Source organism: Stegostoma tigrinum, chromosome 1 (assembly GCF_030684315.1).
Source record: "Stegostoma tigrinum isolate sSteTig4 chromosome 1, sSteTig4.hap1, whole genome shotgun sequence".
In the NCBI taxonomy this organism is placed as follows: Eukaryota; Metazoa; Chordata; class Chondrichthyes; order Orectolobiformes; family Stegostomatidae; genus Stegostoma; species Stegostoma tigrinum.
In genome coordinates this window covers 47,790,855-47,807,842 of record NC_081354.1, presented here as the reverse complement: position 1 = coordinate 47,807,842, position 16,988 = coordinate 47,790,855, and the positions used below count along the sequence as shown (strand labels likewise).

Here is a 16,988-nt window from a genome sequence, read left to right as displayed (position 1 = left end):
AATTTTTAAAAAAGATGAACTCTGGTAAAATTTATACAAAGCTTGGCAGTTATCTGTCAGCCGTCATTAACCAGTGTGTTCTTCATTGAAACACCTTTATCAAAGCCTTTCCTGGACTTGATCGTTGACGAGACATAGGATGTAGGAATCTAGTGGAGCAAAAGGTGTCCTTAGTTGAAGAATATGGTAAGGAAGCTGATGACCAACCAGAGTGTCCTGAATGACATGAGAAACTGCAGGGAAAGCATAACAGAATTGACAGTAAAGAGGTTCAGAAAATGTTCCTTCATACATGTTTCGTATGATTTTACCCATATCATCTTTACAGTCTAATAATGGTACGCCTTCTCCATTACTCTTGCTGTCAGTTTGGTTTTAGGACCTGACGTCTGCACTCACTGTCACTAGGTACTTCTGCACGACCTGAACAGTGACCACAAGCACTATGATCTCTCCCAAATAGCCCTTGGAGTGAGCTATTATACTCATGCATTTCCAGAAGATTTTCAATAAAAAGTAATAATTGGAATAGTCTATATATTGAAAGAATGATATATTTATATTTGGCGAAGAGTGAAAATTTGCTAGATGGGATCTTGGGATGAGGGTATTTTCCTATGATGAGAGAATGAGAAATTTGAGGACAGCCTCTTTGGATTTTAGTGGAATAACAGGTGAGTTAGTTGAAATATATAGGTTCTGAAGGGACTTGATAGCTGAGGCATATCTAGAATATGGTTCATACTCACAGATGAAGGTTGATCATTTAGATTGGAGAAATTATTTCCCTCAAAGGGCTATGGACCTTTGAAATTCTGTACTGCAGACTTTGTGAATGCTTCATCATTAAAAATATTTAAAGGTGAGTTAGATAGGCATTTGACCTATCAAAGGATCTAGGGATATGGAGAGTAGGGGAGGGGGGGGAATAGAGTTAAGACTGAGGATTAGATTTGATTGCATTCAATGGTATATCAGGCTTGAGGGACCATATGATTTACTCTTTCTCGTGTATCTTACGTTCTTAGATGAAAATGGTAGTAAAATAAATAACAACTGCATTATAAACTTTGGTATGCATAAATGCCATGGGCAAGAGGGAAAGATGAATTGAATTCTCTAATTGTTCTCCTAACCCCACCTCTTGTTGGATATCTACTATCCTGTCTAACCTTCCGCTCTCTGATGCTGAGGGTTCTGTACTCAAACTATTTTTCACTTTTTTCTTAGATTTTGGAATTGCCATTATGTGTTTAACCAAATCCTCTGTTTGTGAATCCAATTTTTAAATGAACCATAAGAACCTATCTCTAGAATTAAAACAAATGGACAGTTTATTCATGCAAGAAGGTAATTTTCATAATACATGAGCACACAAAAGCACACAAGAAAGAAGAGATAAAAATGAAAAATAAGTTACAATTAGAAATAATAAATAATTTAGAGTCTAATAAACAAGCTAACCCATTTTCACACACTGATCATCCCCATTATCACCTAACTAGTATTTCTTCTTTGTTGGCTTATTAGTACTAAATCTTTTGTCTACCGAACATTTCCCCCTCCTCTGTCTCTGGGCTCTATCTCCACCTATCCACTCACTCCTTTTCCCCACAGCTCCTGTTATCAAGATAAAAACCACTTTTTACTCGATACTGTGAGTTCTAAAGCAGGGTCTCTGGATTTGAATCATCAACTCTGTCTCTCTCTCCACAGATGCTGCTAGACGCACTGAGTGCTCCAGCAATTTCTGTTTTTGTTTCAGACTTCCAGCAATCGCAGTTTGTTTCAATTCAGTGTTTAACTCACAGCTATATCTCTCCCAGGTACACCCACTTTGAACAAGTTCTGCTGCTCTCTCCGACAGCATTTTTGTTTTAATATTTCTTTTTGTTCACCATCATTACTTTCATTTTGGCAACTAGTGTTTGACAAAGTATTTGCCAAAGCTTGTTTCCACAGCAATGTATCATTTTTCAGTGACTGCCTCTGGCTCAGACTCAGCCGACATGAATTCCAACTGAAATTTTATCCTTTGTGTTTCAAATTTACCCAGGACCACGTAGATATCTCCATTATGTGCACCGCTCCTCAGACAGTTGTTACAATCATATCTTGTGATCCATACAAAGTGCCATGTACCACCAAATGCATAACTCTTGACTTCTGTCTCCATTAGCACCACCTCTCAGAGCTGGCTTGCTCCCCAGTTCCACTTCATTCTTTGGCTCGTTAATATTCTAACAAGAAACATTTTCCTTTTAGACATTAGGGAATGCAAGCTGCAGCAATTCTTAGGTATCCATGTCACTTTGAATCCTTCTATCCTTCCAATTCTTCTCTCTCCATCACTTGTCCTAACCACATCCCTTGTCAGGTATTTACTATTCCATCTGTCTGATACTGAGCATTCTGTACTCAGCAAAGGACTTTGCTTTAACCCTGTGTCCACAGCCCAATGAATTTCAGGCATGACATGACATTTAAACTCTTCTTCCATTACCTTCACCTCTGTGCCTATTTCTTTGGACAAATACCCTTCACCCATCTCCATCACTGTCCCTCAACCTGAACCCCTCCCTCCGCCTTTCACCTGCATTCTACCTATTCATTGAGAACTGTTGACGTGACGTTGTTTGCCTTCATTTCTCTGCACCCTTCACCCAATCAAACCTATCTCCCTCTGAACTGATTGCACCCCATGCTCTCAGATCCAACCCTGACTTTGTAATCAAGCCTGCCTACAAAGGGTATTGTTGTTGTCTCTTGTACTGACCTCTACATTTTGGAGGCTGAGCACTAGCTCTTGGACACCTCTTCTGAACTCTCATGGATCATGACCCCATCATCGAACGTCAGGCACAACTGTCACTATCCTTATCTCATCTGGGAAAAACCCCCCTCCACAGCCTCCCAGCTCTTGGTCTCCCAACCCTGTAGAGTCTGCCTCTACCTTCTTCCCAAAATCCACAAACAAGACTGTAGGTGCAGACTCATTTTTTTCTGCCTGTTCCTGCACCAGTGATCTCAATTCTTCCCATCTTGATTTGATTCTTTCCTCCCTATGTCTAGTCTCTTCCCACATACATCTACAACTCTTAGAAGCTTTACAGCGTTTTCAAGATTTCTAGTTTGTGGCAGCAGCCACTTCCTCTTTACCATGAACTTGCAGTTTCAACAAGATGGTATTAATCTTCTCTACTTCTTCCTGGAAAGAAGGCCTGCACTGCTTCCATCCACCGCCACCTTTCTCCACCTGACCGAACCTGTCCTTGTTTTAAAAAACTTCTCTTTAACTCTTCTCATTTGTTTTAGATCAAAGTGTGGCCATGGGTACCCATGTGAGCTCCAGTTATACCTGTCTATTTGTGGGGTACATTTTTTGTTTTAAGCCTACTTGAGTCTCTCCTCACAACTCTCTCTGTTACCTCGATGGCACCATTGATGCTGTTTCCCCCTCTGATTTGAAATTGGAAATATTTATCAATTTCACTTCTAATTTCCACCCTGCCCTCACCTTCACCTCGCACAGCTATCTGGACAATACATTCTCACTCCTTCCTGGAAGGAGTCCATACCATTCTGCCAGTTTCTCCTTCCCTGTCATACCTGCTCTGATAAAGCTGCTGTCCACGGGGTGGGGACTCAAATATCCACATATTTCCTCGACCAAGGATTCTTCACCACTGTGGTTGGTAGGGCCCTTAGCTGTGCCTGACTGATTTCCTGCACTTCTCCTCTCACCTCTTCTCTTTGCTCCCACAACAATAAAATGCTCCCCCCAAGTCCTTGCACTCTACCACCCGCTATATCCAAAGAATCCTAAGACACAGTTTCTGCCACCTCCAACCAGATGCCAATATCAAACACATATTAGACTCCCGTCCTTTGTCAGAATTCCGCAGGGAGCGTTTCCTCAGGGTCACGCTTGTCCAGAGTTCCTTCACTCCCACCACCATCCACACCCCTATGGCACCTTCCCATGCAATTTCAGAAGGTGCAACATTTACCCGTTTGCGTCTTCCCTCCTCACTATCCAAGACCGCAGATACTCCTTCCAGGTGAAGCAGTGATTTATCTGCACTTCACTCAATCTGGTCTACTGTATTCACTCATCACAATGCAGTCTACATAACGCCAGAGAGACAACTGCAGAATGGGTGACCACTTTACAGAACACCTATGTTCTGTCTGTGAAAGTAAGTCTAAGTTTCTAATTTTCTGCCTTTCAATACACCACCATACTCTGATGCCAACATTTTGACCTGGGCCTGCTGCAGTTCTCCACCAATGCTCACCACAAGCTGGAGAAACAACATTTAATTTTCCACTTGGGAACCTATAGCCTTTAGGGCTCAGTATCAAGTTTAATAATTTTACAGTCAGAATTTCTCCTTCCATGTCTATTACCCACTCCCACACTCTGGGTCTTGTCATAATATGGGTTGCTTTCGACATTGCTAACCTATTTTCGCCCACCTAGTCCCCATTACCACCTATCTAGCATCTTTTTCTTCCTTGAGTTATTACAACAATCCCTTCGTCTGCCTAACTTTTCCTCCTCCTTTCTCTCTCTCTCTCACTCTCTCTGAACTCTGCCTCCATCTATCCACTCACTCAGTGGACTTTGCCTCTACATATCTGCTGCCTTCTCACACACACATTCCCAAAATCTGCTGTTGTCATGATAAATACCACTTTTTATGAGATGGTGTCAGTTCTGAAGAAGAGTCGCTGGACGTGAAACCTTAACTCTATTTCTCTCTCCACGGATACTGCCAAATGTGCTGAGTTTCTCTAGAAATTTCTGTTTTTATTTCTATTAAGTCAATATCTAGTGAATTATCTTCCAGTTAGCTCATCTGGAAGCGTTCTCTTTTCATAGGAATTTGAATTCAGGTACAGTTGGAGATGTAGCAGTATGATTCTTGTGGATTGAGAATGGATTCAGTTTTCATGAAAATGGGATATTTCTTCCCGAAAAATAAGTTTTGGAGAGAGAGAGGCTGAGATTAGAAGCAGGCTGACTTGAACCTGGATATTCTGTCATTCTTTGTTCTCGTATTAAAAAGCAGACTGAAAAGATATTTCAAAGCTGATTAATGTGAGCTGTTCAAAAATCAGAAGCTTCAGTTACATGTAAGGATTCCTGAATGAGGTAGTTTAACCTACTGAGGTACTTTTGAATACTCTAATTGCTGAAAATTTCATGATGTGGAGGTGCCAGTGTTGGACTGGGATGGACAAAGTCAGAAGTTACATAACACCAGGTTAAAATCCAACAAGTTTGTTTGAAATCACAAGCTTTCGAAGCACTGTTGCTTTGTCAGGTGAAGTTGGACTATAACCTGGTGTTATGTGACTTCTGATGCTGAAAATTTCAGCAAATAGCTAACTGCTCCATTCTATGAATAATAATAGCCTTTTTTAAAACTATCATGAACTCATTTTAAAAATTAAACAACAGGATATAGTTTTTTTAAACAGAATGCAATTACAAACATGCATTTTTCCAGCCTTTGGGGGTGAGAAAATGAATTCTATGTCATTTCTTGTTCACAGATCTTATAGATAGAAAAAGTAAAGCAGAACATTTATTATTTCATTTACTCTTGAATGTCAAGCATCAAAATTAAACAGATGTTTTGTGGGTTTAGGCCACAATGACCAGCTCTTATCAATATATTTATCCAGGACATCTAAATGAATTGATTCTGTTTCATTAATTCGCCGTGGCTCGGGATGATCTGTTGTTGTAGTTATACAGGGCCTTTGTGAGACCACACCTGGAATATTGTGTGCAATTTTGGTATCCTTTTCTGAGGAAGGATGCTCCTGCTCTCAAGGCAGTGCAACAAAGTTTACAAGGCTGATTCCAGGGATGGCGGGTCTGATGTATCAATTTGGGATTGGGATTGTTTTCGTTAGAGTTCAGACGAATGAGGAGGGATCTCATAGAGACTTATAAAATTTTAACAGGACTGGATAGAGTAGATGCAGGGAGGATGCTCTCAATGGTGTGTGTCCAGAACCAGGGGTCACAGTATGAGGACGCAGGTAGACGATTTAGGATGGAGATGGGGAGACATTTCTTCACCCAGAGAGTGGTGAGCCTGCGGAATTCATTACCACAGGAAGTGGTTGATCTCAAAACATTGAATGTATTCAAGAGGCAACTAGACGTAGCAATTGGAGTGAATGGGATCAAAGATTATGGGGAGAAAGCAGGATTAGGCTATTGAGTTGGACATTCAGCCATGATCATGAAGAATGATGGAGCAGGCTCAAAGGACCGAATGGCCCCCTCCTGCTCCTATCTTCTGTGTTTCTGTGTAGTGGCCAGCCTGATGATGGGCTTTTGCATAGTGGAAGCAGCAGCAATTTGAAGCATAGGCCACTGGCAGAGTGACTGAGGAACCACTGTCAACACCCTGTGCTCATTGGAGTCCTGAGAAGCAGAAACCAGCAGCTCCAAGGTAGCCTTGCATCACCCTGCTAACCTGAGCTATATAAGGAGCTTGATGAGATTCTTTTTGTCTTGTCCAACTTTTGCCTTACTATTGCCCTTTGCATCTAATGGACAAGGCTATAGCATGCACTCTTGCATGTATGCCTGGACTGTCCTGTGGCCTCTGGCTTTCCAGGAGAATTACCAATTTTTAAGAAATAGCTTTATTCAAATTTTGGGATGTACTCCTTTACTATTCCAGCCAGAGTGCACACAGCTTCTGGAATCTCTAGCAGACCTTTACCCACTTCTCACTGAACCCTCAGCTTCTGTAACCTCCTGATGAGACAAAAGGTGTGGCATCATCCTGAGGCTCAATATTAGCATGGCCTCCCTCATTTATTTGAATATCAGTTTCTTCAGTCGTCATAATTCCCAGCAACTAGTCAGGCATATATGTGTGGTGATGTCACTGGGTTGTGACTCCAAATCTAAGCATAAAGGTGAAATAACTCTACAGAGGCTGGTATCTTGTCACAAGTCAACATTTATTGACAAATGAATTTTCCTTCACTATAGTACTGCCTCATACTGCCAGAGTGTTAATATCCCTGACAATCAATCTTTTGTGCCAGCCAAGGCTCCCTGATTGGACCGGATTAACAACCCCAATCAAGTAGTTCTTCTTCGATGAGGTCCAACTGACTGACCTCATTACAATCACTAAATCCTTCCCCTTCTCAGTCCACGGACACATTCTGATCTGTTTTCTGAGGGCCTTCTGCGGTATTTTAGCACCAGGTCAGGTTCCTCCGACCTGGTATCTGACACAGGCCGTGCATAGCACATGGGAGCTCGGCTCTTGTCCCAAGAGAACATTGGAAGACTTTCACTTTCATCTCTTGGAAGCAAAGGCGTCGAGGCTGCTGCTTCTGTCATATGATTCAAAGAACTTGACAATATTTGACAGAGAGGTTGAATTCACTGAGTACCAGCAGCATTTCCAAAGCTTCTGAGAGGCAATGCATGTCTTGCTTCCATACCTTTTGCAAATTTACAGCTTTGCTGCCTCACAGCACCATGGACCGGGGTTTGATTCCAACCTCGGGCAACTGTGTAGAGTTTGCACATTCTCCATGCACCTATGCTCCAGTTTCCTCCCACAATCCAAAGATGTGCTGGATGGGTGGATTGGCCATGCTGAATTGCCCATGGTGTCCAGGGATGTGCAGGCTAGATGGATTAGCCTTGCAGGGTTACAGAGGTGGGATGCTCTTCAGAGGGGAGGTATGGACTCGTTGGGCCAAATGGCCTGTTTCCACATAGTAGGGTTCTGTTAATACTTACTTATTCAGGACTGTCACAAATACCTGAACTTTATATGTCACTGGTCCAGACATTATAGCGACCATGCCACTTACCCATGTGGGGCCATTTCTACGATTCTTGGGCCAAATTTCATCCCTGTATCAAGCTGTGTCTCTCGCTTGGTGAAGTCTTGAGTCCGGCATTGAAGTTTTTGATGCTGTTTCACACCACCCAGGTCCAGGAAGATCAGACTTAACCTGGTATGGAGTCTTCTACCCATTAGCAACTTTGCCGGTGCTATGTCATAGTTGCATAAACAAGAACTGTGACAGCATGGTATATAATGAGGCTGAGGGCTGTTTCTTCAATCCAGCCTTCAAAGTTTGGACCACTCTTTCTGCAAGGCTGTCAAATGATGGATGGCATGGAGCTGTTCTTATGTGTCAAATCCTATTTAACTTTAAGAAATAACAAAATTCCCTGCTGGTGAACAATGGCCTGTTATCCGTGACCAAAAATTACGGAACTCTGGTGCTGCATGAGATGTGTGCAGTTTTTCTGTCATTGTCCCAATGGGGGACCTCCCCACCTATACTCTCCTCTCCACCTATCTTCTTTTCTCTCCATCTTCGGTCCGCCTCCCCCTCTCTCCCTATTTGTTCCAGAACCCTCACCCCACCCCATCCCCCTTCTCTGATGAAGGGTCTAGGCCCGAAACGTCAGCTTTTGTGCTCCTGAGATGCTGCTGGGCCTGCTGTGTTCATCCAGCCTCACATTTTATTATCTTGGATTCTCCAGCATCTGCAGTTCCCATTATCACTAACATTCTGGGGACCCAGGTTTGAATCCCAACATGGTAGCTGGTGGAATTTAAATTCAATAAAATATCTGGAATTAAGAATCTAGTGATGACCATGAACATAGAACATAGAACAGTACAGCACAGTACAGGCCCTTCAGCCCACAATGTTTTGCAAACTTTTACCCTAAACCTAAGGTCTATCGAACCTCAACCCCTACCTTATACTACCATCTATATGCCTATCTAATAGCTACTTAAATGCCCCTAATGAGGCTGACTCCACTACCCTCTCTGGCAATGCATTCCATGCTCCTATCACTCTCTGAGTAAAAAACCTACCTCAGACGTCTTCCCTATATCTACCTCCGTTCACTCTAAAACTGTGCCCCCTCGTAATAGCTACCCCAACCCTCGGAAAAAGCCTTCGGCTGTCCACCCTATCTATACTTCTGATAGTTTTGTACACCTCTATCAAGTCACCTCTCATTCTTTGTCATTCTAAAGAGAAAAGCCCTAGCTCTCTCAACCTTTCTTCGTAAGATCTTCCCTCCATTTCAGACAACATTCTGGTAAATCTCCTCTGCACCTTTTCCAACACCTCCTTATCTTTCCTGTAATGAGATGACCAGAACTGGACACAATGCACCAGGTGTGACCGAACTCGGGTTTTGTACAGCTACAGCATATCTTCACGGCTCTTGAACTCAATCCCTCTGTTAATGAAAGCTCACACACCATATGCCTTCGTAACAACTCTATCCACCTGGGTGGCAGCTTTCAGGGAACTCTGGATGTGAATCCCAAGATCCCTCTACTACTCCACATTGCCAAGAATCTTTCTGTTGAAATGATAATTGGAGTATGGCAGAGGAAGGGAGAAAGTACACAAACTTATGACTTTGCCAGAAGATCACAGAATTGTGACTGTGTGTTTGGTTCATCGTATTTTCCCCGGCTGTCAGAGAATTTTAACTTAATGCCAAATTCCTGCCTTTTTCCTGTAACCCTGCACATTGTTTCTATTTAAATAATTATTCAATGCAGTCTTGAGTACCTCAGTTGAAGCTGCCTCCACCACACTTCCTGGCAGTACATTAACTAATTATCTTAACCACTCACTGTTTGAAAATAATTTTTTCTCACCTTGCAGTTGCATCTTTTGCCAAGTACATTTATAGGCAGAAATAGTTTTCCCCATTTAGTTCATGCAGAAACCTTGCCATTCTGAAAATTTTTATCAATTCTCTTCTTAGCCCTGTCTTCAAGGAAAATGTCCCCAACTTCCGCAAACTTTCCTCATAACTAAAGTGACTTATTCCTTGAATCATTCCCAGAAACCTCTTCTGCAATTTCTCCAATGTATTCACGTCTTTTTTTTTATGTGTGACACCCAGAACAGTACACAGTACTCTAGCAGAAGTCTAATTATTGACTTATATAGGTTCATCATAGCTTTTCTCCTGTCCTTTTCTGTGCTTCCAATTGTAAAACCTAGAATACTGTATGCTTTATTAACAGCTCTCCCTTCCTGTCTCACCATCTACAAGTACATATACACCAGGTCTCTAATCCTGCACACCCTTTTAGAACAGTTATGTTTTGTACCAAAGCATATCATGTTACATTTTGCCATATTAAATTTCTTCTGCTGCCTATCTGCCCTAATAATGTCCTTCAGAAGTTCTATACTATCCTTACAGTTTAAAATTCTGCCAAAGTTTGTGTCATGTGCAAACTACCCCCCCCACCCCGCACATCAATCTCGACATTATGTAGAGGTAAAGCAAGGTTCCCAATACCAAACCCTGAGAAAACTTTGCTGCAAACCTGTTTCAGCTTGAAATTAATGATTATTCTTTGTTTCCTCAGCCATTTTTTATATGCATTGCTACTCTTTTATTCCATGACCGATAATATTTTTCAAAAAAAATTCATTCGGGGAATGTGGGCATCACTGGCTGGATCGAAGTTTATTTCCCATCGCTGTCTGGCCCACAGGGGTTGGGTAATAGTCGCCCATGTATTGTGTGTTTGGAGTCACATGTAGGTCAGATCAGGTAAGGAAGGCTGATGATTTCCTTCCCGAAAGGACATTAGTCATAGGTTCATATAGCATTGATACATGCCCTTTGATCCAACCAGCCCATGCAGAAAATAGTCCCAAACCAAACTAGTCCCACTGTCACTCCTGGCCCATATCCCTCCAAACCTTTCCTATTAGTTTTTCTCCCAACAATTGGCAATTCTTTCATGGTCATAATTAACTTTTAACTCTAGAATTTTATTGAACTTAAATTCTGCCATCTTCCATGGCAAAATTTGAACCTAGGTTCCCCAGAACATTACCTAGGTCTCTAGATTAGTAGACGAGCGATAATACCACAATTGATCTGGTGAGAACAACCCCCTTATATTTCACATTTTCATTCGAAAATCTGTAAGGTGAGCCTTCTTTTTGAGATGTAACTGGGTTTTTAACCATGTTCTAAGTAACAATCAAAGTTGAACAACAAATATAAGACTGAAAAGAAATCTTACAGTTTTAAGATGCTGTTAAATTATTCCGTTATAATTGATTACTAGTTTTGAATATATTGACTTAAGTGTTTCAGATATGTTTTTTCATTACATTTCATCTTATATTTTATCCCCCAATGTATCAAGATGTTTATAAAATCTGAAAAAAATAGAATAATAGTGCTTTTCACTTTCCAGTTAGTTTTCTATGTAAATTCTTTAAAGTGATTAGCTGCTTAGCCAGCTTAGTGACATCACTACAGGTTTACATTGGAAATCCCGATTAAATAATTAGTTGTACATTGAGACCATAAGGGTTTTCTTTCCCTATAGATTGCTCGATCTGTCAGGGTATTTTTCATTGAAATCAGCAGCAAGCATTCTGGATTCTCTACTGATCATAAAATCTAGGTCATTATTGAAATATCTGTAAGAGTACCGCCAAAAGTAGCACAGAGACACATTACAGCTAAATGTAGAAATATCAATAGAAATTTTCAAAGCAGTATATGACCCATACTGACATTTTAACATAGATAGGAAACAATGAATATATTCATTTGACAGTATGGAACTTAAGTATTCCTGAAAAAAGACAGATTTTATTTAAGCTTTTCATTTTGCACTCATTGAGCGAATTTACAAAAATATAAATTCAAGGAGAAAGCCAACATTTATATTGCATGAGAGGAAACTGTTGATTCATTGATAAATGGACTCTGATTGGCAGAGGCATTACCATGGCAAATTAATGCTGATTAGCAGATAATAGCCAAACTTTGTTTAAATTTTAGACTAGGCTGACTGACTCTGATTGGTCATGGTATTTACCTGACAAATGAACCAGCAAATGGCTGTCACCTATTTTGTTGAGTTAGAACAGGCACAGCGTGTGTACATCAGTATGGAGCTGGAGGAACATAGCACATCAGGTAGCATCAGAGGAACAGGAAAGCCAACATTTTGGGTTGGGACCCTTCATCATTCCTGTCCGTCCAGCTCCACGCTGTGTTGACTCTGACTTCCAGCATCTGCAGTTATTGCTAACTCCATCTCGCAGTATGTGTACATGTTCTTTCATTGCACTGTGTATTAATATACATAGCCTCCAGTACATGCATGTGCACCATATTGCAAGCATATTGACGATACAATTCCTCACAGTCAAGGTTATCAAGGAAATGTCTAGTTGATAGACACTCTTGCACGTTTTACAAATGTGAACTGGTTGAATATGGTCAATACTTTGCCTGTTGTGAACGCCCAAAAAGATCCACTGTTTGATATGATTCTTTTGTCTTTGCAACATATGGCCTCCATATCTGGCATCACATTGGCACTGAAATTCATATACACTGTTCAGCATTTCCTCCAATTCTTTCTCTGGTGGCTCCGGCTATGTATGGCAACGACCTCCAGAATCACTGTGTGTGGAACCTTGGAGCAGCCATTTTATTTCTGGAGAAAGTTGACAATGTTACTCATTCGTGTGAATGGCAAAACATTTATGGGCTTGATTACAGCATCCTATTAGTGTAAGTGCCAACAGAAAGAATATATAAACTCATCATACCTGTTTCAACATCTTTGCCAACTATTTACTAGTTCATTTCTCAGGACAATGCCCTGACATGTCAGAGTCAATCTGCCTAGTTTAAAACGTAAACTAAGCCTATCTGTTATCAATCAGTGTTAATGAGTCCTTCCTCCATGGCAATACTTCTACCAACCAAAATTCACTTGCAATAACAAACCAATCAGCATTCTTTTCTCATGCAGCAGGAATTTGGTTTTCCCCTTCAATTCTTGCCAAATGTCCTGATAGATGCGAGATGGAAAGTTTCCACAAAATGTGCCAAATATCAGCAGTACACAATAGATATCTTGGAATTAAATCAGTAAAAATGAAGTAGCTTTAGTAAAAGTAATACACTGTACTATAATCAAAATAGTTTACTATTAATGATAAGAGAAAAGCTAGTTTGTTTGTGTTAGCTCCCACGTCCAATATGTATCTGATTAGTACATTGTGGCACATTAATCTTTGCTTGTGATACTGATACAGAAAATTTCTTCTTTGGAATAGTGGCCAATTACACTCTCTTATGGCTTTTTGCTAGAAATCTACTATGTACCGTGTTGTCTCCTGGCTAAGTTTATCTGAAGACTAGGCATCATGCAACCCTCTAGATAATTGTTACTTACAAAAGTGCATTGTAATATACACTTATCAATGTCAAACCAGCCATTGGAATATAATAACAGCCTAATGCAAATTAGAATTTTTTTTTAATTGATTACAAAAGTATAATTGATTAATGCATTCAGAGTAAGAAAAAGCGTTCAATACGTTTTTCCTTTTTTTTAATCCCAGTTACAGAAATTCGCACAAACACAACATCTGTTTAGACATGCTTCGGCAGGGTTATCATAAGTCCTTTTCAGAACTCACTACTCTGATCCTGAACTGGAATGCTGTAAGGGAGGCTGCAGGACCTGGGTCAGACATATGGATGGAGGAACCTCTGGACAAGCAACATGATAAGCTGGATCATCTTCAGTATTTCCTGATCAGGGCGGAGGCAGCTCAAAGAGGAGGTAAATGAAAACGTCACAGGTATCGACAGCAGCATTGCTTGTATGAAGGGGAATGAAAATGGCTTCAGCTAACAATTTATACCATTTCTGAAAACTTACACATAAAAATCTTCACTTAACAAAGCTTGTAATTGCGGTATGTTGCAGAGTAACTAAATATGCTTTTGAGACATGGGCATTTTACCTAACCATTTACATAATTTCCATTCTGTATCATTAATAACATGAATGAATACCTAAAGAAGCCAAAAGCTTGGCAATATCTCTATTTCATATCAATGAGATATTCATCTCGAAGATTATGTAAGATGAATAACACCTGATGTGTGGCAGTAGTTGTTTAAACATACGTATAGATATCTTAAGAAAGTATTAAAGCTGTAACTATTGATATAATGGTGTTATTTCACGTTAGATTAGATTCCCTACAGTGTGGAAACAGGCCCTTCAGCCCAACAAGTCCACACTGCCTATTGGAGCATCCCACCCAGACCCATCCCCCTATAACCTACACACCCCTGGACACTATGGGCAATTTAGCATGACCGATCCACCTAGCCTGCATCTCTTTGGACTGTGGGAGGAAACCAGAGCACCCAGAGGAAACCCACACAGACACAGGGAGAATGTCCAAACTCCGCTCAGACAGTTACCCGAGGCTGAAATCGAACCCGGGTCCCTGGAGCTGTGAGGCTGCAGTGCTAACCACTGAGCTACCATGCCACCCCATGTTAGCTGTATATGCTATAATGAAAAACATTCTTAGAACTTTTTTTGCATTTAAGTTAATGTGTATAGACCAGGATGTGATTTGATTATTAAGAAGTAAATTAAGGATTACAATTCAACTATATCAGTCTGAGCAAATTTAATTTATATTTGAAAAGTTGAATGTAAGTAAAACAATAATTAATGTTATTTGTACTGCACTTTTTTAACATAATAGATTGAAGCATTGAAATGTGTTAGTCGTTTTGGGACAGACTTTCCTCTGGCCAGTCATTATGCCAGCATAGATGGGGGTTGCAAATGGAGACCCTGCAGAATCCGCACTGTGGCACACTCCAAAGGAATTGCCTGAGAAATAGACTTTCTGCTGGATACTTCCTCTGTGCTAGGATCTCTCCAAAAATTACTAGTTAAATAAGTGATTTCAGATGGTTCTGATGAAATTCAGTAAATTAGTTACCCAGGAAAAATGAGATGATTAATTACATACATACACCTGAGTAGCTAGCTATTAAACTGACCACATAGTTCACTCTCGCACTACATATATATCTCACCTCCCTAGCCCTCCACTTCCACCAGACCCCACCCAAATCCTTGAGACCCAACCCAAACACCTTGCATTCTCCACCAGATCTAACCTGACCCTCTCCCTAGTAACCAGCCACTCTCACTGTGTACCCAACCTGACCCCAGTGCCACCCAATCCATCCATCTAAACCCCTACCCAACCAGACTTGCCCTGACCACACTCTCCAAGCCCAAAATAAACACGCTTCCTCAGCCAGTCCTGACCTACACCCTAACATCGCATCTGACGTATATTTGGTTTAACAGCAGCGGTCAAAGTGGCTATCAGGACATTTAACTTTTACAATACAGTAATTTCCTACTATGAGAAGGAGACAGTTTTGCCTTCTCTGACCATTCTGCATTATGAAACAACTGTCAGAATGGAAGTATAGCTCTGCATTTCTAAGGGAGCCTTGTGCAGAATCTCCATTAAGAAATATGGAGCTCCCTAGATGTGCAAAAAGGAAGAGTAAGATGGCAATCTGTGAGGTTTCCATTCCCTGAAAAATCAAACCTTCTATTTATATTGAGGACTCAAAAATAAAACAGTTCTTGTGTCTGGCATTGCAGCATAGCTTGTATGAAATGTATTTCTTACACATTTGTTGCAGACATTTCTAAAAAGAACTTTCCCTTATTTCTTTAGGGAAGTTTGAAGAAGTCTATAATAACCAACTTGCACTGGCATGTTACTTTAAAACAGTTGGGGACAAGTTGCTTTCTGATCATTTCTTCCAATCATGCCTCACTACTGCTGAAATGCTTACCCCAGCGGGGCATCAGAAAATGGCTGAAGCACATGCTAACATGGGCACGGCCTATGAAGAGAAAGGTAACTCATATTTTCTTCACTTGTGTACTATTAATCTGGAACAATCTGAATAGGTTGTAATAGGTAGCTCAATTTCCACTTTGGAGGTGATGTTATATATCAAACTAGCAGTGAGTAGCATTTGTTCTTACGGGTTTTCAGCATGCCCATTTTCCAACAATAATTCAGTCAGATAATTGCAAATATTCAGCTTTAAAATAGTCAGCATGTCACTGTTCGAGCTGACTATTTTAAAACAGAATTTTTGAAATTTGTAGAAACAACAAATCCTCTTTCAGTTTATTATTCTTTGAGTATGGCAAAACCTATTTTGTCATATTTCATTTTATTGCAAATTGTTTATATCAGTACTTTACAATAACCAAATTCTGTTTGTGATATTAAATGTTTGGATTATTGCATGACCTCTTCTTACTCTAACTGTCAAACAGTCTTTGTTCATGTAAAGGGATGAAGTTGGGAGAGAGTTTCATTCTATGGCAGAGATGAATTGTTACAATTTGGATTTTACTTTTGCTAACATGTAATTTTAAAAATATATATGATTAATAATATGCATACTATTAAACATTATTTATTTGTGAGAGTACGAATTGAAGGTAGAAAACAAGAAATTGCTTCACAGTGAATTTGAATGTGATGGGCAAGATAACATTAAAAATTGAGCACCAGATTACCAATTTTTCCTCAATGCTATTAGTCCTAATTGGAGAGAAGCAGACTGTGGAAAAACTTGGTGAACCACTCAAACTATTTCATGAACCTCATGTGTGCAGTCAAGTTGAATTTATAAACAAAATTAGAAATTGCTGGAAACACTCAGCGTGTCTGGCAGCATCAGTGGAGACAAAACAGAGTTAATGTTTTGGGTCCAGTGATCTGTCTTCAGAACTTATAGTAGCAAGGCAATGGGTGGTATTTATGCAGAAGATGGGATGGGGAGAGTTGGGTTGGAGTAAACAATTCTGCCCATAGAAAAGACCCTGAACTTGTATTTGCCTGCCACTTTAAAACACCAACCTGTTCCCTGGCCAACATCTCTGTCTTAGGCTTGCTGCACTGTTCCAGCGAAGCTCAGTGCAAGCTGGGAGAACAACAGCTCATTTTCAGGTTGGGGACCCTGCAGTTCTCTGGACTCAATATTGAGTTCTATAATTTTAGGGCCTGAACTCTCCCATTTC

General features: G+C 40.5%; 1 protein-coding gene across 1 annotated transcript in view; it reads left to right on the top strand.

The window, feature by feature from the left end:
- Window positions 1-16,988, top strand: part of ttc29 (tetratricopeptide repeat domain 29) — a 482,465-nt gene that overhangs the window by 99,536 nt on the left and 365,941 nt on the right. Inside the window, exons 4-5 of the mRNA XM_048537485.2 lie at window positions 13,450-13,673; window positions 15,622-15,807. Of these exons, the coding sequence (XP_048393442.1) occupies window positions 13,450-13,673; window positions 15,622-15,807 (410 nt within the window). The remainder of the gene's footprint in view (window positions 1-13,449; window positions 13,674-15,621; window positions 15,808-16,988) is intronic.